General features: G+C 40.7%; 1 protein-coding gene across 2 annotated transcripts in view; it reads right to left on the bottom strand.

Moving 5' to 3' along the window:
* Positions 1-24,971, bottom strand: part of LOC124488280 (sepiapterin reductase-like) — a 67,173-nt gene extending 42,202 nt beyond the window's left edge. Inside the window, exon 1 of one of the 2 annotated variants that reach the window (XM_047050904.1) lies at positions 24,324-24,971. In XM_047050904.1, coding sequence (XP_046906860.1) covers positions 24,324-24,687 — 364 coding nt within the window. In that variant the 5' untranslated portion in view covers positions 24,688-24,971. The remainder of the gene's footprint in view (positions 1-24,323) is intronic. The other variant, XM_047050903.1, reaches the window with a different exon arrangement.
* Positions 24,972-25,261: the final 290 nt, after the last annotated feature.

Genomic DNA, 25,261 nt, shown 5'->3' with positions numbered 1-25,261 from the left:
TGTGCATCGCAGCTCCTCCGTGCTAACACAGAGAGAAGGATGCACCGCCGCTAACCAGGGTCGGATGTAGCTACGTTCTTCAAGTGGTAGCTACATCATTTGAGTCGTGGAGGAGTTGTATTTATACTTAGCTTTGCAGTGTTGGCAATGAACAAAGTAATTTTTAAGTCAAAATGGTCTCACGCCACACTTCGCCGTGACCTCTTCATGTTTACTTTTGAAATACATGGAAACTCGTAACTGAGTAGGCTTGTGGCGTTTTTTTTCTCTTAACATTGGCTTTGTTTGGTAAAATGTTTAAATCCTGCCACATAGCGAAATCCATTGCATTCCTTCAAGACTCAACTATGCAACGGAACACTCATTAGTTTTATCGATGAACAAATAATGTCATCGACGAAATTCTTAATGATCGATAATCAATCGTCGATTAATTATGCCCATCCCTAGTGTATGCCTTGTGCATGAAATTACCACATCAAACGAGACGTGCTAACATGGATGAACACTGTAAAAAAAAATATAGAGTAAAAAAAATGGAACAATCTGGCAGCTGGGACGCCAGATTACACCCATTAAATTACGGTAAAAAAGTTTTTCCATTAACATCAATTAACCGTAAAATAATTTAAATTTTCCAGTACCAAATGAGATATGTCTGTAATATCACATTCCAGGCTGTTCTTTGCCAGTAAATATGACTTTTATTAACATAACTTCTCTGTAAAAAAATGCAATTTTCAACAAATAAAAATGATGAAGGAAGCCTAATTAAGTTGTAATGACTTAACATGTTCATTCAAAGCATCTCGTGTGCCCAACACATAACATTCCGATACTGTAATCAGTATTCTAATACTACAGACATTACCGGCGCTTCAGATTACACCTGTAGCGCCGGCTAGCTGTATGAAATGGTAAGGATTATATCTTGTTGAATGTCAATTCACAAGACAGGTTAGATCAGCATCTAACTGGACAACATTCACACTCAGGGTAAACACCTAATGTATCCAAACTACAAACCATCAAATTACACATCAAAACAGAACGAACACAACAACAAAACTCCAAACAATGCTTTTTCTAACTAAGTTTAAACCTTTAACTCGGTAGCTTTTTAACTTGCCGTGGGGCATTCTGGGTAACAGGAGCGTTGCCGCTACACAACTATCTAATCAACTTTCTTTCGTCCTACTCTGGCGTCTTTACATTTATTCATTCAGCAGACGCTTTTATCAAAAGCGACTTCCAAGAGAGAGCTTTACTATAAGTGCATTGGTCAATGATCATAGACAACGAGATAGCCCCAAAAAGGCTTTTGTAGTCTTTGATATTGACTGGTGCATGCTGGGATTGCATGACGTCAACTACCCGAGCTCAGTTCACAATTCAAGGTTACTATGTCTAAACCAAAAATGATGGCATTAAGTTATTTGTCCGTGGGATGAAAGTAAATATCTGCAAAATAACTGTTAAAATAGCTAGATTGGATGAAGTGAAGTTATGTGTTTTAACAGAACATTTGTGAAAATTGTATTATTATTTGTTAAAAAACTGACATTTTAGTGTAATTTTGAGTAACAACATTTGGCTGTAATTCTTATGTAAAATTATAAATTTACAGTTTGCCATTGTCTTTCTATCTGTATTTCCTGTAATTCAGAAAAAAACATGTATAAGTTAGAAAAAGTGTGTTAATTTTTTATTATTATTATTATTATTATTATACTTAGGACTAGGAGTCTATGGCAGCCCATAGAACCGATTTGTGCGAAGTTTTGAAATTTGGCACACTGATTTGGAACGGTCTCCTGATTATCGTCACCAAGTTTAATGTCGATCCCTGAAGCACTATAGCTATTTTCCGTAATTTGTATTTTAAGAAATTGCTACTTTTTTGAACTCTGTTCGATTTTCATGAAAATCGTAACAGATCATCTTCAGACCATGCAGACAAGTTATCAACATTTTATAGATGAGTCAAACCGTTCACGAGTAACACGCAAACGATTTTGACAAAGAGCACGCCAAAGTGGACGTGAGGCCTTGTCTCTGCGACAGTTTACCGTATGGAGACGAAACTTTGATAATGTCATCACGAGCATGTCATGAAATCATCTTCTTACCACAATCACCTTGATACGTCAAAATATGACTGAATTACAGCTGTTCATTCTTGGGTCAAATCGGACAAAGCTCGCCACGGCAGAAACAGCTTCCTTTTTTTATGAAGTAACCAAACACAGGATTTCCCAGCAGTGAGAATAGCTCACTGGGATAAGATGTGCTCCTTTGAAACGCAAGGTCGTAGGATCGAATCCATCCACATTCATCAAGCATGTCGTGATACCGGAAGCATTTGTTCACACAGTTAGGGTTAGGGTTAGGGTTTGGGTTTAAGGGTTAGGGTTTAAGTTTTGGTTAAGGTTGAGGGTTATGCTTTACTAATGCTTTACTAAAGATACATTCTGTATGAACAATAAATAACTAATGCTGTACAAACCATTAACTAATAGGTAACAAATTGGTTAATAAATTATGAATTTGGTGAGCTCATCTAAAGTGTTACCGAAATGCCAACTTTTTCGAACTCCTCCTAGGCCGTTGCTCCGATTTTCATGAAAATTGTAACAGATTATCTTCAGACCATGCCCACAAAAAGTTATCAGAATTTTATCGATAAGTCAAACCGTTCACGAGTAATGCGCAAACTATTTGGACAAAGAGCAAGCCAAAGCGGACTTGAGGCCTCGAATCTGCGACGGTTTACCGTATTGAGACGAAACTTTGGAAATGTCATCACAAATCATTTTCCTACCACAATCACCTATATGTCAAAATATGACTCAAATATAGCTGTTTATACTTGGGTCAAATCTGACAATGCTCGCCACGGGAGAAACGGCTTCTGCCACGGCTTTCATAAAGTAACCGAACACAGCAGTTCCCAGCAGTGAGAATAGCTCACTGGGATAAGACGGGCTCCTTTGAAAAGCAAGATCGTGGGATCAATTCCAGCCACAGTCATCAAGCAAGTCTTGATACCGGATTATCTGTTTAGCGAAGCCAGGTATGCCACAGTAGCTGTCTAGCAGTATCATCATATTGGTAACGATAATGTTTCATACTCAGGGTATTTATACTCAAGAAGAGTCAGATTTATTGGGCTTTGTAGATATAACGCTGCTACATCTAGCCAGCACATTTGGTCTCAAAATGACATGATTGTTTTTTATGAAGAGTTTTGCTTTCCTTCTTTAGCTACTGAATTTCCATTTTGAATGCTGCTTGGCCCCTTCATTACTGCTTGCAGCTATATTTTTGTTAGTTTTATTATTATACTTAGGCATAGGAGTCTATGGCAGCCCATAGAACCGTATGGTAAAAAGTTTTTAAATTTGGCACACTGATTGGAGACACAGTCTATTGATGAATTTCACCAAGTTTCATGTCAACCACGCGAGTACTATAGTGCCACCAATGGGTCAAAGTTGGAGGTGTGTTTACGCCCATATTATACGCCCAATTTTTGAACCATAGGACCATTTCTTTTAAGTGAGGTATCATTGGATTCCTTAGATGTAGATGATTCGGCTGGACTCTGACGTCATTGTCGTCATTAAGGTTTTTCATGAAAATCGTATTAGACCATCTCCAGACTCTGCCGACAAAAAACCGTTATTTTATTGATAAGTCAAACCGTTCACGAATAACACGCAAGCGATTTTAACAAAGAGCACACCAAAGCGGACGTGAGGCCATACCTCTGCAACTGTTTACCGTATGGAGACAAAACTTTGGAAATATCGTCACAAGCATGATTTACCGGTAGTTGCAGTTTCAGCACAGCGCCACCTACTGGTCAGGTAATGCGAAAAAAAAACGTTTTGCTTATATATTCTGAACAGTTTTGTCATAAATCACAAAATTGGTGTCTTCTGATTGTACATGGCATACCATATCAAAAGATATCACATTGACCTGTGGCCACCATTTTGGGCGTTGGCCATTTGGAATTTTCATCAAAACCTACTTTTTTCTAACTCCTTGTTTGCTTTTTCTCCTATTTTCATGAAAATGTAATCAAATCATGTCAGACCATAATCACCTTGATATGTCAAAATATGACTGAATTACAGCTGTTTATACTGGGTCAAATCTGCAGGCATGCAAACAGGTCAAGGGTAAAAAAGGTGAGAAGTATATGGCTATCCCCCGACCCTCTAGGGGGGAAGAAAATTGATTAAATTAGTTAAACGCATCAATTTGGTGCACTTTGAGAGCAAAATGAAGAGGCTAGATCTATATAAAATGTTCTTGTAAACAATGTCATGTTCTTTTAACCATAGATAGTTTTTTTGTATAGCATACATCATAAAAAACAATTAAACAAACGTGACTACCTGTGTTGATCTACTTTATTTTTAAGTCAAAAGTATCACTTACTGTAAAGCTAGCACACATTTACATTTACATTTATTCATTTAGCAGACGCTTTTATCCAAAGCGACTTCCAAGAGAGAGCTTCACAAAGTGCATAGGTCACTGATAATAACAACAAGATAGCCCCACAGCATTGCGGGTAGTCAAAAACAAGAAGTACATATTGTGAACAACCAAAAAATAGTGCTAAAGGGAAGAAACCATAAGAGCATGTAGTTAAACAAGTTAAAAATTACACAACATTAATCTCTAAATGCAGGTGTACCTGTAGGAAAGCAATAAAAATAGGATTAACTAAAAAAAAAAAGAATACAACAGTTTAAATCAGCTACCACTAACCAACAAGAGCAACAGTCTAAGCAAGAGTCATTGTGAACCTTGAGGAAACTCGCATTGGGTTCAGCAAACCATTCCTAAGTACCATTGTACTCCCGGAACAAGTGCGTCTTGAGCCTTCTCTTGAAGGTGGAGAGACAGTCCGTGTCTCTGATGGAGGTGGGGAGTTGATTCCACCACTGGGGTGCCAGGCAGGAGAAGAGCTTGTGCTGGGACCGGGCGGTCTTGAGAGGTGGGACCACCAGGCGGTTGTCTGAAGAAGACCGTAGGTGGCGGGTGGGGGTGTAAGGCTGCAGGAGAGACTTGATGTAGTCGGGCGCAGTCCCGTTCACTGCTCGGAAGGTCAGTACCAGGGTCTTGAATCTGATGCGGGCCGTTATGGGTAGCCAGTGGAGGGAGATGAGGAGCGGGGTAACGTGGGAGCGTCTGGGTAGATTGTAGACCAGACGGGCCGCTGCGTTCTGAATTCTCTGAAGAGGTCGGGTTGCGCATGATGGGAGACCGGCGAGCAGCGAGTTGCAGTAGTCCAACTTGGAGAGGACAAGTGCTTGGACAAGCAGCTGGGTGGAGTGCTCAGACAGGTATCTCCTGATCTTCCGGATGTTGTAGAGGGTGAATCAACACGACCGGGAGACCGCAGCAATGTGGGCCGTGAGGGAGAGCTCGTCATCCATGGTAACCCCAAGGTTCCTGGCAGAGGATGAGGGGGTCACCGTCGCACACATTCAATAGACCATTTTTAATATTGTATTAAAATTGTTTCTACAAGATGATGCAAGATGGGTCTGTAAACCTCTCCCCACTCTGCCTCTGATTGGCTGTGAGGTTTAGGCTTAAGGAGTGACGATTGGTTCCAGAGCCAGTTGTTAAGTTGTGTAGCACAGGTAAAATGCTGTGTTGGCCATGGCCACGACCCCATCGGATCTGCGCAAATCAAGTAGGTTACCAATTTTCATTTCAAAAAGGTGAGTCTCACATACAGGTGCATCTAAAAAAAATTAATATCATAAAAAAGTTGATTTATTTCAGTAATTCGAACTCCTATATTATGTAGATTCGTTACACTCAGACTGATATATTTCAAGTGTTTATTTCTTTTAATTTTGATGATTATAACTGAAAGCTAATGAAAACCCAAAATTTGATATCTCTGAAAATGTTAATATTACTTAAGACCAATAAAAAAAAAGGATTTTTAACACAGAAATGTTGGACTACTGAAAAGTATGAACATGTACATCACTCAATACTTGGTCGGGGCTTATTTTGCATGAATTACTGTAGCAATGCAGCGTGGCATGGAGGCGATCATTCTGTGGCACTGCTGAGGTGTTATGGAAGCCCAGGTTGCTCTGATAGCGGCCTTCAGCACTTCTGCATTGTTGGGTCCGGTGTCTCGCATCTTCCTCTCCACAATACCCCATAGATTCTCTATGGGATTTAGGTCAGGTGAGTTTGCTGGCCAATCAAGCACAGGGATACCATGGTCCTTAAACCAGGTACTGGTACCTTTGGCAGTGTGTGCAGGTGCAAAGTCCTGCTGAAAAATTAAATCCGCATCTCCATAAAGCTGGTCAGCAAAGGGAAGCATCAAGTGCTCTAAAACTTCCTGGTAGACGCCTGTGCTGACCTTGGACCTGAGAATACACAGTGGACCAACACCAGCAGATGACATGGCAGCCCAAACCATCACTGACTGTGGAACTTTACATGGACCTCAAGCAACTTGGATTCTGTGCCTCTCCTCTCTTCCTCCAGACTCTGGGACCTTGATTTCCGAATGAAATCCAAAATGTACTCATCTGAGAAGAGAACTTTGGACCACTGAGCAAAAGTCCATCCCGTTTTGTCCTTAGCCCAGGTTAGACGCCTCTGACGTTGTCTGTAGTTCAAGAGTGGCTTGACACAAGGAATGCAACAGTTGAAGCCCATGTCCTGGATACGTCTGTGCATGGTGGCTCTTGAAGCACGGACTACAGCTGCAGTCCACTCCTTGTGAATCTCCCTTGAACATTTTCACAATGTTCAAGTTTTCTGAGATACTGAATTTTGGGTTTTCATTAGCTGTCAGTTATAATGATCAGAATTAAAATAAATTAACACTTGAAATATATCAGTCTGTGTGTAATGAATCTATATAATATAGGAGTTTCACTTTTTGAATCAAATTACTGAAATAAAACTTTTTGACGATATTCTAATTTATTGAGCTGCACCTGTAAAGGTGAGGAGTTTGCATGCCTGAATCTGACAACGCTTGCCACAGGGGATACAAGAATAGCTCACTGGGATAAGACAGGCTTCTTTGAAGTGCAAGGTCATAGGTTCGAATTCCAGCCACAGCCATCAAGCATGTCATTATACTGGATTATCTGTTTAGTGAAGCCAGGTATGCCACAGTAGCTGTCTAGCAGAATAATGGAAAAACGATAATGTTTCATTCTCAGATTTCAGAGTCAGATTTATTGTGCTTTGTAGATATAATGCTGCTACATCTAGCCAGTGCATCACATTTTTTGTATCAGAACTTCTGAACAATTTGAGTAAAATTACAAGATTGGACTTTTCTGATTTTTTGTTTGGCCATTGTGGGCGTCGGCCATTTTGAATGTTGTCCTAAAATGATACTGAAAGCATTGGCTTATCATTACAAAACTCAGTATACTTCTTTTGCACAATGCCATGAAAGTAATCAAAATGTTTCGGGTAGCGCCACCGTGTTGCCAAAAAAATATTATGCCGTTTTTAAAAAGCCCAAAAAAAAGAAATTAGTTTTGTTCTGCTGCTTTAGCTACTGATTTTCCATATTTTGTGCTGCTTGGCCCCATCATTGCTGCTTGCAGCTATATTTCATATTTATTTTTGGAGGTAGCCTTTTCAACTAATGTCTGATTTCTCTTTTGACTTAACTGAGAATTCAGGAACTGGATTTGTTGCCTGTTGTTTCTCCGCCATACTTGTGACTCCAACTCAGTTGTTTACAATACTTCTTCCTAGCCTGATTGAAAACTACAGTAATGCACATTGAGTGGAGGGGCAAAGTACGCGCAGGTAGGTGGGTATACAGACAGGTAGCCCATCCAATCATTCGTCCGGGCCAGCATAATGATTGGTTGTGTTTATTACAGTCTTGATGCCCAGAGATGTCAGTTTGATTTCATATTTCCGTCAAACCTTTATGTGTATTGGTTGCTACCAAGATGTGAAGTTTATTTAGGCAAATATGACCAAAAGTGCTTCTCAACAACATCGCCTACCCTGCCTTTAACTTATAAGAGCGTGTCAAGCACTCGCTCGTAGCTGTCTGTACAACTCTCGGTTGTTGAATTTCTGGGTAAATACATATATTTTGTGAGTGAAAAGTTAATATCTGTGCAAATAATCTACGCGCTCTCTATTTATGACATTTATCTGATGCTAGAGGTTTAAGTCTTATGTAGGCTACCACAAATACCATATATTATATCAAATATTGTCCATGGGTAATTTACCATGGTAAAGTTGGTTTGAAGTTCGATATTCAACAGATATTCAAACGAATATGTTTAGGGACCATCAACAAACTACAAATTTCAACAGTCAATAGCTTTTCAACAACATGAACTATGAGCATCAAAATAATGTTAAACTGTTCAAGATGTATGAATACACGTTGCACAGCCTTTATTTTGTTCATTTTCATATCAACCTTCTTTCAGTGAATCTTTGAATATTTCAAACTTCAATAGCTTTTTCGTCATGTGACCTATATAGCTCATATTCATTTCTGTGTTCACTGACTATGTATACATGTTGTACAGTCTTTATTTTGTTCATTTTCATCTTACACTATTTTCAGTGAATTTCTGAATATTTCAAACTTCACTAGCTTTTTCATCATGTGACCTGTACATGTCAAAGCCCTGTTTAATTGCTAACAAAGTACATTTGCACATGTTAACTTAGAGGGTGAGACTTTCTCATCTATTCACAATTTGTGGTAATGACAGAGACACATCCAAACTCTGACTCCTAGGAAGTGGAGTCAGGTGTAAAACCCAAAGGCCAACTTTAAAGTCAAATAGGCCTGGACATCTGTCATACCGGGCAAATGCCCGGTGGCCTGTGGCACCTTTTGGGCCGGCTCAAAATAAAAATGTAATTAAAGAATAATAAATGTATCATCGACCGGCCAATGAACCAGACAATGTGAAGGTACCATATGTGGTAGACTGAGTGGAAGACTGGAAGTCTACACTTACAGTGTCCCTCTGACTGAGAAGCTGCTTGAGAAGAACCTGAACATTGTGGGGACTCTTCACCAGAACAAGCCGAACATACAAGTCACGAAGGCATCCAAATCAAGGGAGACGGCAAGTTCCAAATGTTTCCATAGTCATGTTGCCATTCAATTTGGATTCAATGGCAACATGAACATGGTAAGCTATGTGCTGAAGAAGGGAAAGGCTGTTGTCCTCCTGAGCACCGTGCATGACAAAGCAGTGGATTACAACAATGTTGTGATCCAGTACTGTAACTAGGGCTGCAACGATTAGTTAACAACGTCGACGATAAAAAATTGACAACAAATATTTCTGTTGGCGACAAATCGTTAAGTGCCTGCAACAACGTGATTTGACCAGTGCGGCGTTGTAGCGCTAGACTAATGCAGCCCTCCCGTATGCTATCCAATAAATAAAGAAAACAGCGCTAAAATGTCAGCGTGCAAACGGAGCAGAACAAGTCACGTCACTAAAAATACTGTCATCTATAATGCACGCAAGGCGGAACTTGCTTTCCATGGGAACACAACGTGCATGCTGGAACATTTAAAAAAGAAACATCCCGGCACGAAAGGAGATGGTGAGAAGTGAGTGCGCTCCAGCTGGAACGAAGCAAGATGGCCAGTTAGTGACACCAGTTGATAACGCAGTATTTCACGCATACCAAGACCGTAGCAACATGTCCACAGACACCAGTTATACATGCATTACAGACATAAAGCTAGGAATGTAAACACATCTCTTAAATTAGGCAACAGCATTAAGCGCTTCATTTGAAAGAAAACAGGGTTATGTTCAATAAAAAACAGTGAGTAATTGGACAAAAAGAGCTTGGCCTCTTCTGTTGGTTCAAAGTGCAATAAAAATATTTTTTTCAAAAGCTGAAGTGATTTCCTGGTTTTATTTATTAGTTAGAATACGTACAACTCAATGTTTCAACAAATTGCAAAAGCTGAATAATTATTCAAAGCCTACTGATTAATCAGTGAAAAAATAGATGAGTAGTGGACTAATCGTTCTAATAATCGTTAGATTAGTCGATTATCAAAATAATCATTTGTTGCAGCCCTAACTGAAACACTGACCGTCATCTGTTAGTCAAATTAGGAATTCAAAATCTTCAATATTTTCAACTGAACTGTCAGACTGACTACACAAAATAAAAAGATATCTTATTAATACTTTAAGTCCATGTGTTTTTCAGAAAACCCCAGTAATATGATGAGTTGGCTGCTATATGTCTGCTGCAATAATTTATCTTTCATCCAAATAATTAATTTTATTCATTTGCTTATTTCTTTAATCCCAATCCCTATTGCAATATATTGATTAGAACATTTTATTAAATATTATGGGAAAACAAACAAATCTGTGGCTCGTGTTCTGTATACAACTTTTTTGAATATTTAGTTGCATCGTTAAAGTGCTATTATAATTTCTCCTCTACAATCATTTGGGTGTGACCATCCACCTGGTCTTGTGTAATAAAGCTATCAGATGAGTAGCACTCCAATTATTTGATAATTTGTCATGCCATGTGCGATTGCACAGATATTGGAAAGTTTGATACGGTTTAGTCATTGTATGTTCTGGGTGTGTTGTGAGGAGATGGCAGTGGAATATCAGCACGGCTTCTCCTCCTAAATAGCGGCGATTATGACTGTATAAGTCAGCACTACATCCCAACGACGTATAAAGAAACACATTTAAGAAAATATATTTATAGAAAGATCGCAACGACCTGGATTCGATCACTGTTGAGCAAAACGGTAACATAGCTCTCGTCAGTGACTTATCCCATAGAGCCAACGAATAGTATAGTGAACTAGGTCATTTAGGGTATTAGTAATGACGTCACATCGTGTCGGTGTCCAAGACACCTTTTGGTCTAGGTGAGCTGAGACAACTGGTTACCTCGGGCGGATCTTAAAGCACTTCCAAACATATTTAGCGAGGCTTTTTACAGAGGCTGCGACCAGACACCATTGACGGTTTTAGACCAAAACAAATGTGCGTTTTGTGTGACCAATAAACAGTAATACAGTAATGATCGTACTGTGAAAGGATACTACAAACATGAGCCACAGGACGAGTTTAATACTAGTAATGTTGTACCCATAAACAATGGGAAGCAACTTTTGGAGACCTCCAAGCCACGCGATCATGACTGTAGAAGTGAGCACTACATCACAACCACGTATAAAGAAACACATTTAAGAAAATACATTTTTAGAAAGATTGCAACGACCTGGATTCGAACCCTGTTGAGCAAAATGGTGCGTGCGCACAGGATGGTGGCTAATCCTATGGAGCCAACGAATATTATGGGTGGTCATGTCATTTAGGGCGATACCTATCACGTCACATCGCGTCTGTGTCCAAGACACTTTTAGGTTTAGGTGAGCTGAGACAACTGGTTACCTTGGGCGAATATTACAGTAAAACACTTCCAAACATATTTAGCAGTTTCTTTCAAATATCTTCAGATTTTAATAATAAAAAATAAAGATTAAATAAAGGTATTACAGAAACCACGCCTTTAATTGACAATCAAGCAAAAACGTCACGTAAATTCGGTATAAAAGGAATATGTGCCAGCTAATGCGACATTTGGTCAGGAGAAATAGGTTATTTCGCCAAACACCAAAGAAAGAACGAAAGAAAGAAAGAGAGAAAGAAAGATGGATCCCCAAAAGGTGGAAGAATTGCTTGCCTACAAGCTAAATAATATTTTTCCACCACATTTCACAAAAAAAGAACGGTATGTGTTGAAAAGACGGGCACAGAGTTACCAACTGATCGGTAAGTCACTACTATCTTTTCCCAACCAAGTGTGTAGAAACCCTTTACTGCCTGAGCCAAAATTCTGAACATTCCATATGCTGTTGAAATATGATATTCATATTAATATTCATATTTTATGATTTTTCATATTAAATCATACACCTTAACTGTTTATACCATATTGAAGAGGAGAACTAGGGGATTTTTATGATGTGAATAAATATATGATTACTTAAGGCAAATCATATTTTATCAAGTTGGTTTCAGGCAGCCATTTTTTTACAAAAACTTCTCCATCCACCATACCTCATCAGCCAACTTAATTTTTAACCAATTTAATTACAAGATGGAGAAAAACTTTGAGCAGGTGGAATATCCACAAATCTGTGGGCAATGTAGAACAGAAGACAGATTAGAAATATCATATTTTGATTAAAAGTTATGACCATTCTAGTGACTAGTGGAGACATAGGGGAAACCGGAATTTTCCTCCCCCAAAAGTAGCTTGCGCTATGGCTGGATACTCCTCTCTATAACTGAAAAACGTTCGGGATTCTTCCACAATCGACCGAATTGGCCAAACAAGGCATGTACATTTAGCTTACAATGTACATTTTTTTGCTTTTGTTACGTCCCGATTGGACTACTGCAATGTGTTGTTCTCTGGCCTCCCAATTACCTACCTAAAAAACTTACAGCGGGTGCAAAATGCTGCTGCTAGACTATTGACTAAAACTAGAAAGTTTGATCATATAACATCGACTCTTATCTCTTTACACTGGCTCCCTATCCAAGCCAGAGCTGATTTCAAAGTTCTACTACTAACTTACAAATCTCTGCATGGATTGGCACCACTGTACCTCTCCGGTCTCCTTGCACCCTATTGCCCTGCAAGGACTCTAAGATCTCAAAATGCCGGCTATCTGGTAATACCCAAAGTTAAGAAAAAAACTGCTGGAGGTAGGGCGTTCTCATATAGAGCACCTCTTCTTTGGAACAAATTACCCATCTCAATTAAGGAAGCTGATACTGTCTCGACATTTAAAACTAGATTAAAAACGTTCTTGTTTAGTCAATTCTATGAATGTTAAAGGGAAGTATGTGTGTACTTTCTATGTAAACCTGGGGTGTGTGCTTGCCTATGTGTGTATCACATGTAACTTTTAAATTTTAATTATAGCTTATGTTCACATTGCCCAGCTAGATGTTACAAATAAAGTAAACCTGTTACTGTATATTGTAAGTATTATTATTATAGTTCCGTTGCTGTATATTGTTACTGTTATAGTTTTTATTACTAGTTGGAGACAACGGGGGACTGGTTGTTTTCATCCTTATTCGTATAAGTATAACCTACTTTAGAGTTCTTTCCCCTGGAACAGATTTCATGTTCCAACTGAGGGGGGCTGTCGTTGTTTTGGTGTGTGGGGCTGCATCAAATACCCTTTTTGCTCTGTTAAATTGCTGCACTAGTCCACACTTGACCGGTGGGGATCTCATTCTATTATGACTGTAACTGTTAGCTGCTCCTGGCATTCTCTAATCCCTGCTCTCCTCTCTGTCCCCCCCCCCCACACATTCCCTGTGGTGTGGGGGGTTTGAGCTGTCAGGACCTGCTTGGTCGTCGGTCTGCCTACGCTGAACCAGGTCGTCACCCGGAATCCAGTCTCCATGACGGCCAACAGCGAGTTTCCCGGTCCCATCCAACGTCTATAAAGCCGAACAATGGATTTTGGTGTTTCAAAACCCATTGACACTGTATGACTATGTTTAGCTTGTGTTCTGCTCCTCTCTCTTACCAACCGTCTCTGGAGGAGGGGATCCCTCTCTGAATTGCTCCTCCCAAGGTTTCTTCCATTTTTTCTCCCGGTGGGAGTTTTTCTGGGAGTTTTTCCTTGTCTTCCTTGAGGGTTTAGGTTGGTTGAGGGGCAGTTCTATGGGCGCATGTGAAGCCCTCTGTGACATGCTTGCGTGTAAAAAGGGCTATACAAATAAATTTTGATTTGTACATAATCTAGGTAGTTAATGTTGTTTTTCCAAGTTTTTTAGAAATCTGCTCAAATCGAAGCTAAACAGTGCTACCACCGTCATAGCTGCCTGTCACAAACGGCCAAGCCGGACACGTCATTCTTTCCTGAAAACACTCGCGTCACTCCCACAAACAAATTCTTCGTAACTATAAAGTTTAGACTTTTAATTGACAATATTGACAACACATATTAAGAAACTTGTCTTCACTCATATCTTCTCCGATTTCAATTCGAAGCTGTAAATCTAACACTGTAGGCAATCTCCCATGGTCTCCGCTCTGGCTCCGCCTCGGAAAACAATGGCTGCCGTTGCTGACGATAAATGTATTTCCCCCTCCCAGTAACCCCTTAACCAATGATATGTGCTTTGAGCTTAAGTTGTCACGAGTATCTGGCAGTTTTCAGAAATAAAATCGGTGATTGGACGGCAAAGTTATTAAGGCGGGAACCATGAGCATTTTAATGTACATATTTGAATGGTCCGGTTAACGTCTGTTGCTCTTGCTCGCTCTCACATCATCTCTGGGATTATTGCGAAAATTCCAACTTTTTCACTCATACTTTTAAAGGATTTTTGTTTAGATGTTCAGTTAAATAGTAGTTTCCCTTTTCAGTATTTACAGCTTTTGTATTTAATATTTCAGCATTTCTAAACATTAAGCAAAATAAGCATTTCCTAGTTTCAAATGTTGACAATGTAATCCCTAGATAGCCAACTGTACTACATGTGCAGACGCAGGCAGGATGAGCAGAGACACCATTTCTCAAAGGTTGTGCTTACACCGGAGGAAGCCAATACAATTTTCTCTGAGTTTCATGACAGTGCAATTGGGGCTCACTGTGGCATCGACAAAACACTAGATGCCATTTTACAGCGGTACTACTGGTCTGGTATGAAGGCAGACATACAAAAATGGATAAGTGTTTATTGCTCCATTTTTATGGGGAGCTTATTATTTACATATTCAATATTAAAGTGTTGCACATGTTTTCACTTTCTTAGATTGCCCAGTGTGTTGCCTGCCCAAAAAAAGGAGAGCTCCATCAAGGAAAAGATACAATACAAACCCAGAGGTAATAGACATTCAATTTAACATGTTAAATGGAAGTATTGTTAGTGTTTAGCTTTGGTTTGCATTCTAAAGGTGACTGAGCCCTTTGAATTGGTTGGGATGGACTTGGTGGGCAAGCTCAAGTCCACAGAGAAGAGCTGTGTCTACATCTGCGTGATGGTGGACTATTTCACGAAGTGGGTCGAAGTGTATCCTCTCAAAACTAAAACGGCTGAAGAGGTTGCAGAATGTGTTATGGATTTCTTCTAAAAATATGGTGCACCTAAAAGAATCCTAACTGACCGTGGCAAAGAACTTGTCAATAAAGTAGGTCCATAGTAGTATTCCTGTCTTATTGGTCACATCAATGGAAAATTCACTATGGTATTCCAAATAAATTATCCTTTTAATGAATATTCTAGATCAACCATGACTTGTGTGAGAAGCTAGGGATAGCCAGAAGCCTATGTGTGCCCTACCACCCACAAACTAATGGCTTAGTGGAAAAACTCAATGGCACCATTCAAGGGTAAAAAAAACTAAATGTATTCTGAGAACATATGGGGAATGACTGATTTCCTTTTTTCAAGTTCAAGTCTTTTATTGTCAGGTACACAGAACAACACAAGGTTAGACTGGGCACGGAAATTCTTAAGACAAGACAATGCAAGCACCTGGCATTACATAACGTATAAGTACACGGAACACAATTTACATCAATGCTGAGCTCAGTCAAATCAGTGAAACTTCCTACATATACAGATAGCAATAAATATCGACTATACTAACCCTAATACTAAAACTTCCTAAATTACAGATAACAATAGATAGTACACTATACTAACCCTAAATGCACAAGAAACCTGTTCCAACCCTATAACCTATTCTAACCTAAGTGGAGTACAGTACAATAGTGCAATGTCAATGACCATACAGGAGCCTGTTGGCGAGGTACAGTGAGGTACAGTAGTGCAAGTTACTGATAGAGCAACCAGTAGCTAAAAGTGACAGTGTATAAGTGACTAGTGTGCAGAAAAACAATGTCCATATCAGTGTCCATTCAGAAGCCTGATGGCCCTTGGGTAGAAACTGTTGTCCAGTCTGCGTGTGCGCGACCGGATGCTGCGGTAACGCCTGCCAGAAGGCAACGGGGTAAAGAGACTGAAGGATGGGTGGGAACAGTCTCTTAGAATCCTGCCGGCTTTCCTTAGGCAACGTGTGTGGTAGGTGTCCTGTAGGGCTGGGAGCTTCCTGCCGATGATGAACTCAGCAGAACGGACCACACTTCGTAGGGCCTTGCGGTCCCGGTCTATGCAGCTCCCATACCACACTGTAATACAACCAGTCAGAATGCTCTCTATGGTGCATCTGTAAAAGTTAGTGAAGATGACCGAGTCATGGGGGGTGCCTGTGTTGGTGATCAGAACGGATGAGGTGCAGTCACCGATTCTCACCACCTGTGGCCTACCCGTCAGGAAGTGGAAGATCCACTTGCAGAGGGAGGTGCTCAGTCCCAGGTCCACAAGCTTGGAGACCAGTCTGGAGGGGGACCAGTCTAACTGGGGAGAGGGGGACCAGTCTGGAGGGGATAATGGTGTTTCAATTCAAGGGTTAAAAAAAAAAAATGGTGCAGGACCACCCCAGGACTGGGATATTTACATCCGGTCGACTGTTTTTGGCCTAAGAACCAAAATGCAGTTAACCACTAAATACAGCCCATACTACCTGATGTATGGGAGGGGGGCCCGTTACCCCTCTGAATTTCCCATCAAGTGGCAGGTATGATTGTCTCTTCCTGCGCTATCAGTTTGTATGTGTCTATGCCATAATTTGTTTCATTTTCTACACCAATGTTACAGATAAATGAGGACCACATTACTGCCCTTGCAAATAATAAGGACGTGAGCAGCCTCACCCAAAACCTACCTGATGTCTATACAAAAGTGGTGGAAAACATCAGAAAAGGACAAGAACGGGTGAAAAAAAGAAAATTGGCTAAGGGGGACAACAACAACTTTATGGTCGGAGACAAAGTGTTGCGCAAAAATATACGGGAGGAGCAATGGAAAGGCGGGAAGCTAGAGGCTGAGTGGTTGGGCACGTATGTAATTAGCAACATTGAGGGGAAAAGTGCAGACCTGAAAAGTGCAAAAGGATCCACTGTTTCAAAAATCAACATCGATCATTTAAAGCAATATGTGGAACCAGAAGAGCGGATCCCCGCAAAATGGTTGACCTCCACACCTCAAATGCAGCAGCACAGCCCCATCTCACCTCCAACACAGCAGCACAGCCCCATCACACCTCCAACACAGCAACACAGCCCCATCACACCGCCAACACAGCAGCACAGCCCCATCGCACCTCCAACACAGCAGCACAGCCCCATCGCACCTCCAACACAGCAGCACAGCCCCATCACACCTCCAACACAGCAGCACAGCCCCATCGCACCTCCAACACAGCAGAACAGCCCCTTGCAGTCTCCTTCCAAAGGTGCACCATCCGACACCTTGACCGCACCTGCCTCCACAGAGGAATGTAAGTATACTGTAGATGTCAATACAAATACAATTTAATGCTTTGGTGAGATTTTGGAACTGGATACTGCATCAAATCACAAATGAGGTATTGGTTAACAACTCTGTCATCTGAACTCAGTAATAGCTGACATATGGGCCGGGAAGCTCAGAGGGGTGCTGTGGAGCAAAGTAGGGCCATTTAAAATATTTGCCAGCGACTAAGAAAATTTGGCTCCCGGAAGGGAGCTAGAGAGTGAGGTACAGGCATTTAATAACATGCAGTCTTTATGTTTGTTGTTTTTTCTGGCAATTTTTTACATGACACACAATTATCCCCTAAGATTTTGAATGCATTCATTCATGCAACCATAACTAAACATGCACTCGAGAGGAAAGTGTTCCAGGTGGACTCTTTCCAAATGACCGCCATGTGGCAAGGGTCTTTCAAAGGGTTAAAAAAGGTAACACATTTTAAAATCAGTTCAGATAGGATTAAAGATACAAGTCGCATTTTAATTGTGTATGTTATCAGCTTGACCTGATAACATACACCTTGGCCTTTGAAATTATCATTGGACCAGTTTGTGACCAACGGCACTGGAGACTTGTGGTGAGTAGACTGCAATAAAGAATTTGAGGACAATGTTTGTCCGAACTTCTGTGTGTAGTAATCTTGCATGATCACTGAATGTGATTATGAATCCTCTTATTGTATTTTTAAGGTCATTTATCCAAAGCAGAAATAGCTGCTTTATATAGACCAATTATCACCCTACGTCACACAATTGTCAAGCAGGCTCAACTGCGCATGTGGGTTGCAAAAGACGAACTTCTCCCCGTTTTATTACTCTTGGAGTGTCGTTCAGGTCATCATATATCTCTGGCCACTGGATTGCAGGGCTTGATATTAACTTTTTGAGGCTCTTGGCCTTTGGACAAATACATTTACGTTCACTTGTCTATGCACAAAAGTCACTTGACCCCGATACCCTTAAATAGCCTGTCCAAGTGATCGGGCAAAACTAGCCTGGCTAACAGAGGTCGCTTTCTCAGGCAAATGACGAATGAAACAGACAGGTTCAAGAAATCCGAGATTCTGGCTATCTTCACCAGACTCGTATCTACATAAGGCAGTCCTCCCTGACGTTTCTGGTGTAGAATGGAGTGAAATACAACATTGTGCACACTGCCAGTGAGCGAGTCTAACTGAGGCTAACGTCAAAACAGTATAACTGGGATGTAGTCTCACTCAGATTGCCAGTTTAAACAAATCAGAAAAATAATCGGACCAGCTGACTAAAAGCAGAATTCCCATATCTCTTGAAAGTTGCCCTGCTCGACTTAGAATTAACTGTAAAAGTGTAAAATTATGAACTTTGTGACATGACGTGAAGACATGGTTGCCGCTCGACTATGCGGTCTGTACCGGGCGACATTCTCACTCAAATGTCAATACTTTCGTGACCCAAATCAAAATTCTGATGCGACAGATCATTGGGTAATCGCTTTCTCTCCTAAAGGCAGGTCCTCCTCGACGCTTTTGGTCTTTTGAAATCTAACTATTTGTATTGTCCGTGTGGTCCTTTTGCCATTTAAAATGCTATCCTTTCCCGGTTTTCTGCAGCCACAGTGCTCGAGCATCCCGATTGTTTACAAACAAATAATTGGTCTATAGACTCTTTAGGTGAAACCCCTGCTCTGCTACAGAAATGCAAGGACATGACGAGGCAAGTTTTCCATCAGCTTATGTCATAAAATATGATTTGTTACAAATAGAAACTATATTTTTCTATCAAGAGCTTTCATGAGACACAGAAATGTGAACATTTCTCGGTGGAGTTGTTTAAAAAGAAGCCATCCAAAACAGCCGGACTCAACATCCTGTGGGGTTTTTGTCTGCAAGGTAAGAGTGCAGCTGACATTTTGTTGCACACTGAATGTTGCTGAATAAACATATCTTGTGTAGGTTGCAGAGCTCATACTGACTGGTGGGATGCTGGATTTTCCCACTGATGAGGCAGCCATCATTCAGTTGAGAAGGGAAATAGCTTCCAAACTGGTCGCTGATTCAGGTTTGTCTTTTTTAATGTACATTTTTTGTCATAATTTAAACATAAAAAAATGTATGACACTTGTGTATATGTTAGAAAACCTGTCAGAACTATTCAGGGCATGCGGCAATGCATGGCAAAGTCCAGGGAGACAAAGCGATGGCCATGATGACTGGGTAAGATTAAACTAACAGGTATGTAATGTTTGAGATATAATATAGTAATCTACTGGCATACTTCTCCTCAGATCCAGTGTACAACATGTCAGTTGTGGTTCCATTGGGGGTGCATTGGAAAACCGCCTGTGGAGCAGGACTTCTGCTGTACAGTATGTTCTTTGATTTGTCTTGCCCGTCACGTTATATTTTTATTTATTGATTGCTGCCACATTGACGTTTATATTTATTGATTTAGCAGATGCTTGTATCCAAAGCAACTTCCAAGAGAGAGCTTTGCAAACGTGCATAGGTCACTGATCATAACAACGAGATATCCCCAAAACATTGCGGGTAGCCAAAACATGGAGCGTACATTGTGAACAACCACAATGAGTGCCAAAGGGAAGAACCATAAGAGCATGTAGTTAAACTAGTTACAATTAAACAACAAGAAACGCAAAAAGTGCAAGAGTGTTCCTGTAGAAAAGCAAGCAACAGTAACAAATATTTCACAGCGAGTACAGTAATTTAAATCAGTTACCACTAACCAACAAGTCTCTAAGCAAGAGTCATTGTGATCCTGGAGGAAATAACATTGGGTCCAGCAAATCATTCCTAAGTACCGTTGTACTCCCCGGAACAAGTGCACATGACATGGGATGTGTCGACAAAGTACACAGCCTGTCAAAGTAAGTTATCCTTCAATAATGTGTATTTTATTATTATATAACTAAAACAAATGGTGTTTGTGTCTTTCTGATCTTTTTCATAGGTGAGCTTGTTGGCGTTTACTTGTTGAGTGTGACTGGGCAACCCCTTAAATTGCTCTCCGACTCAGAGGAGAAAGACCATATGCTGTCACTGGCTCTAGTCCCCTCCGAACCTGCTGCGTCCTCCTCCCAGCCTGCTAAATACAGTTTATCATTGTTTTTATATTATTCAAATCTGAAGATATTTGAAAGAAACTGCTAAATATGTTTGGAAGTGTTTTATTGTAATATTCGCCCAAGGTAACTAGTTGTCTCAGCTCACCTAAACCTAAAAGTGTCTTGGACACAGGGGCGGTCTTTCCTACAGGCGGTATAAGCGGTCGCCTAGGGCGCCACTCAGAGGGGGGCGCAAAAAATAATAATAAAAAAATAGTTTTTTTTTTTTGCCCTTTTCGCCTTTCTATATCTCCAACCAGTATTTTTACATTCAAAAAATAAATCTAACATTACCTCCTTGGTGTTATCAGAACATGCTAGCACAGTGAGGCATTTGGTTAGAGTGTGTGTGTTCAAGAACTTTGAAGAACGAAATAATGAAGAGGCAAAAGCTATCCGGGGCGAAATTTAAGAAGGAAAGAAAGGAGAAATATAAGAGAATTAGAATAATAATAAGAATAAGAGAAATGTGCAAAGGCGAAAGGTAAATCCTTAAATTCTGGTCTATCCTATGATGAATTCCAGAAAAGAAAACGTTCATGAATGCGTGAATTGCCCCAGGCACTTTAGTGCAGTTAAGAAGAAAAGATGTACCTTATCATTGAACGTGTTCCTACTCCCTGTCACATAAACTAGTTCTTTAAGGATTTTACAGAGGCGGGTAGCCTATATCAAAAATAATATGTCCATTTATTCTACGTTATACAAAAAAAACACGATTAAAATAGGGGCACAGATATAAAGCCAATAGCCAGTGCAACAACACTACAAATATTTTACTCATTGCATAGCACACCCAATAATTGCTACGCGGCAATTTGTCAACAAGTGAGGAATGGTACAAATCCAAGTGTTGTATTGTCAACTTCAGCGAATGAATTGTATGTAATCTTGCTAGATAGTTAGCTAACACTAGCTAGCCAGTGACTTCTGACGTTCGTTATTGCCATTCAGTCGAAACATCAGTTCAAGTTCAGCTGTACCGCCATTTGCGTAATTTTCGATGTATCATGACATTTTGGTGAATTCCGTTTGGTCTAATTTTGTTCAGGTAGATTGATGGCTTAAAATGAGTGAATATGTGCCACAAGTGACCCAGACCTTCTAAGATTGTTGTTTGCCAGGCATCAACAGAACAGAAGACAAAAAAAACATTATTTGCAGGCCATGAGGGAGTGAATGTGACCGTGCACCGTGTGTGCACCGTTGAACAGGGGGGCGTGGCCAAAGCGTATTTCAACACAGACTTGACATTTTCTCAGGGATTTTGTTCTTTATTTAATGTTTATTCATCGTTGTGATCGTTGTTGTGTTTATTTGAAAGAAATGCAGTCTTGCAGGGCAAAATAGCATAGCCATGAGTAAAATAGCGCCATGAGTGAAGCTCGCCTAGAGCGCCAAATGTGCTAGGACCGCCCCTGCTTGGACACAGACGCGATGTGACGTGATGGGTATCGCCCTAGATGACTTGACCACCCATAATATTTGTTTGCTCCATAGGATTAGTCAATAATCTGTGCACATGTACCATTTTGCTCGACAGGGTTCGAATCCAGGTTGTTGCGATCTTTCTAAAAATGTATTTTCTTAAATGTGTTTCTTTATACGTGGTTGTGATGTAGTGCTCACTTCTACAGTCATGATCGCGTGGCTTGGAGGTCTGCAAAAGTTGCTTCCCATTGTTTATGGGTACAACATTACCAGGTAACCAGTTGTCTCAGCTCACCTAGACCAAAAGGTGTCTTGGACACCGACATGTGTCGTCATTACTAATTCCCTAAATGACCTAGTTCAGTGTTTCCCACACATAGACTAATTTGTGGCGGTGCGCCACAGAATCAACACCGGCCGCCACACATTGCGTTTCGTAAAACATTTTTTTTTATCGCTATTTAGGTTAAAATACGCAGCGTATTCGTTCAGCTGCGTCAGCACACGTTAGCAACAATGCATACATATGCCGTTCTAGTAAGACCGACAGCTATATCAGCGAGCCTTCAGCATTAGTGCCGTAGCTAAAATTAGAGGAAAGTTGAGGCTACTTTTCGCTAGGTACTTTACTCACATTTACATTTAGTCATTTAGCAGACGCTCTTATCCAGAGCGATCTACAGTTCTCGAAGTTTCCCCTTCGTTCTTTTGGTGAGAAGTCTCAAGAGCTAGCTACTTACTCGGCGTCATGGAGCCGACCAGTTAAATAGTTGTTTAGCACTAGCGTTGCTACATGCATAATGCAGAAATTATATGTTAGTTGTTGTTAATTTGTGAAGGTGTGAATCATTTTGGATTAATATTTAATGTACCAAATTATTAACAACTTAACTGTGTAACGAATTATTAACGAAGGAATAACGAAGGGGTCGTAATTATACGCCCCCCCCCCCCCCCCCCCCCCCCCTATGCTATGGTACCGTTTTGCTCAACAGGGATCAAATCCAGGTCGTTGCGATCTTTCTATAAATATATTTTCTTGAATATGTTTCTTTATACGTCGTTGGGATGTAGTGCTCATTTATAGTCATGATCGCCGCCATGGATATGAAATGTAGCTTGAAGAAATCCAGTAATACGTTTGTGAATGTGTGACTAATCTGGTGACCGAGACAGACAACCGCCGCAGATGTGAAGGGAATAGTGATGGGAAGTTCGGTTCTTTTTACTGATTCGGTTCTTTGAATCTCGTTCAGTAAAATGAACGAATCTTTTTTCGAGTCATTTGTTCATTTCAGGGGGAGGGGGGGGGGGGGGGGGGGGGGGGGGTTGGGGGCTATACGTCCACTGCAAAGGACGTATAGCCCCTATACGTCCACTGTAGGTTAGTGCATGACATGTGCACCAGCAAATACTATTTCAAAATAAATTCCTGCATTAAAATAATGTATCATGAGTTTGTATGATTTGGTCGTGTATTATCACACTAGCACTTAATTATCACGTCAAACAATTACACTGCACTAAACTGTAAGTGTAAATGTAAAGTGAAAATAACAAAACCAGTCAGTATGATGACTTGAGCGAATATCATTCATTCACGTCTTACTAAAACAGCGGCCACGCGAAAGGGAATAAGGAAACTGTTTCCTCTACTAAAAAATACAATGCGGGTCACGTGAAAAAAGGATCCAAAGACTCGTAGAAAGACCGAGTCGGGGAAGGAACTAATCATTCGTTTCCTCTAGCTACAGAGCCTATGCAGGTCACGTGAAAAATGATCCAAAGACTCGTAGAAAGACCGAGTCGGGAAAGGAACGAATCGTTCGTTTCCTCTTGCTACAGCCTATACAGGTCACGTGAAAAATGATCCAAAGACTCGTAGAAAGACCGAGTCGGGAAAGGAACGAATCGTTCGTTTCCTCTAGCTACAGAGCCTATGCAGGTCACGTGAAAAATGATCCAAAGACTCGTAGAAAGACCGAGTCGGGAAATGAACGAATCACTCGTTGAGAGGACTCGTTACTCCCGAGTCCTTATAAGGATTCGTTCAAAATGAACGAATCGTTCACGAACGACACATCACTAGAAGGGAACACAGCACGCGCACGTGTAGGGAAACCAGTTGACTTGTAACACCGGTCATAGCGGTTTTAAACATCGGTTAAATAACACCATACTGAGCGTCCGAATATTTGTTGAATATCAAACTTCAAACCAACTGGGAAAATTATTCCCGACTTAGTCACACGTTAAACCAAATAACTGCCCACACAGACCCACTTTTTAACATGCATTAAGACAACCAACAACAGGTATTCTTACCAGCATTATTCACTAAAATCAGATGATCCATATCATCCGAAGATACCTTCTTCGCCACACTAATGACACTTTCGACGCCTTCTTTCGTCGCAAGGTCTGCAACCACACACCTTGTCACCAGACCGAATTTGTTTGCCTCCGATGCGGCTATTTCAGCTTGAACGTCCCTTAGATGGTCGGCGGACCGTGCAGCCAGCACAAGCACCGACCTCTGTTTGAGGAACTTGGGTATCTCCTTCGCTATGGTTCGGCCAAATCCTTTCGACGCTCCGGTGATGATGCAGAGCGCCCTGCCCAAGTCTTTACCGTTTAATTCAATCATGTCGGACATAACATTGGTTTGCATCTTGGTGAAATGTAGCATAGCCTATGTCTATGTCTACAAAAGGGCGCCTATTTAAGCACAGAACAATTTTGCTCCGTTCAAAATTATGTGCTTTACCAATCGATTCGTAAAGGATAAGAAGAAGAAAGTCTCACGCGTTGCACGCCAAGTCATAGGCTACTGGAATTGGCCCCGCCCAACTTTTAGTGGTTGAATGTTTTATATTTATTTTACTTACTACGTACTATGGTATACTTCAGCTTTTTGCTTGCATTATGGCCTAATGCAGCTGCCCCTTGCGGCATGCATGCGTCGTCATAACATTGCGCCTTGAACTTTGATTCTTGTTCATACATCCGGCTCAGTTCATAGCGCAAAATTGGAATATTGAAGATAGATTTTTTGTTGTGCTTGATTTTACCATAAAACGCCATTCACCGAGCTAGAATGCTGGACGCGCATACTGTTGAAGGGCAACCGTAGGGTTGCCACCTCCAATGTGGTCAAATAAGGGACACCTTGGCAGTATAATTAAATGGGGGTCTGGGGGTTGGAGAAAGTTAAATACTTAATTTCCTGTATTCTGGAGATCTTGTTTGACCAATTTGTTCTT

This window comes from Hypomesus transpacificus, unplaced genomic scaffold (assembly GCF_021917145.1).
Source record: "Hypomesus transpacificus isolate Combined female unplaced genomic scaffold, fHypTra1 scaffold_131, whole genome shotgun sequence".
NCBI lineage: Eukaryota > Metazoa > Chordata > Actinopteri > Osmeriformes > Osmeridae > Hypomesus > Hypomesus transpacificus.
Note: the sequence above shows the minus strand (reverse complement) of the source record. Positions and strands in the feature narration are given on the sequence as shown.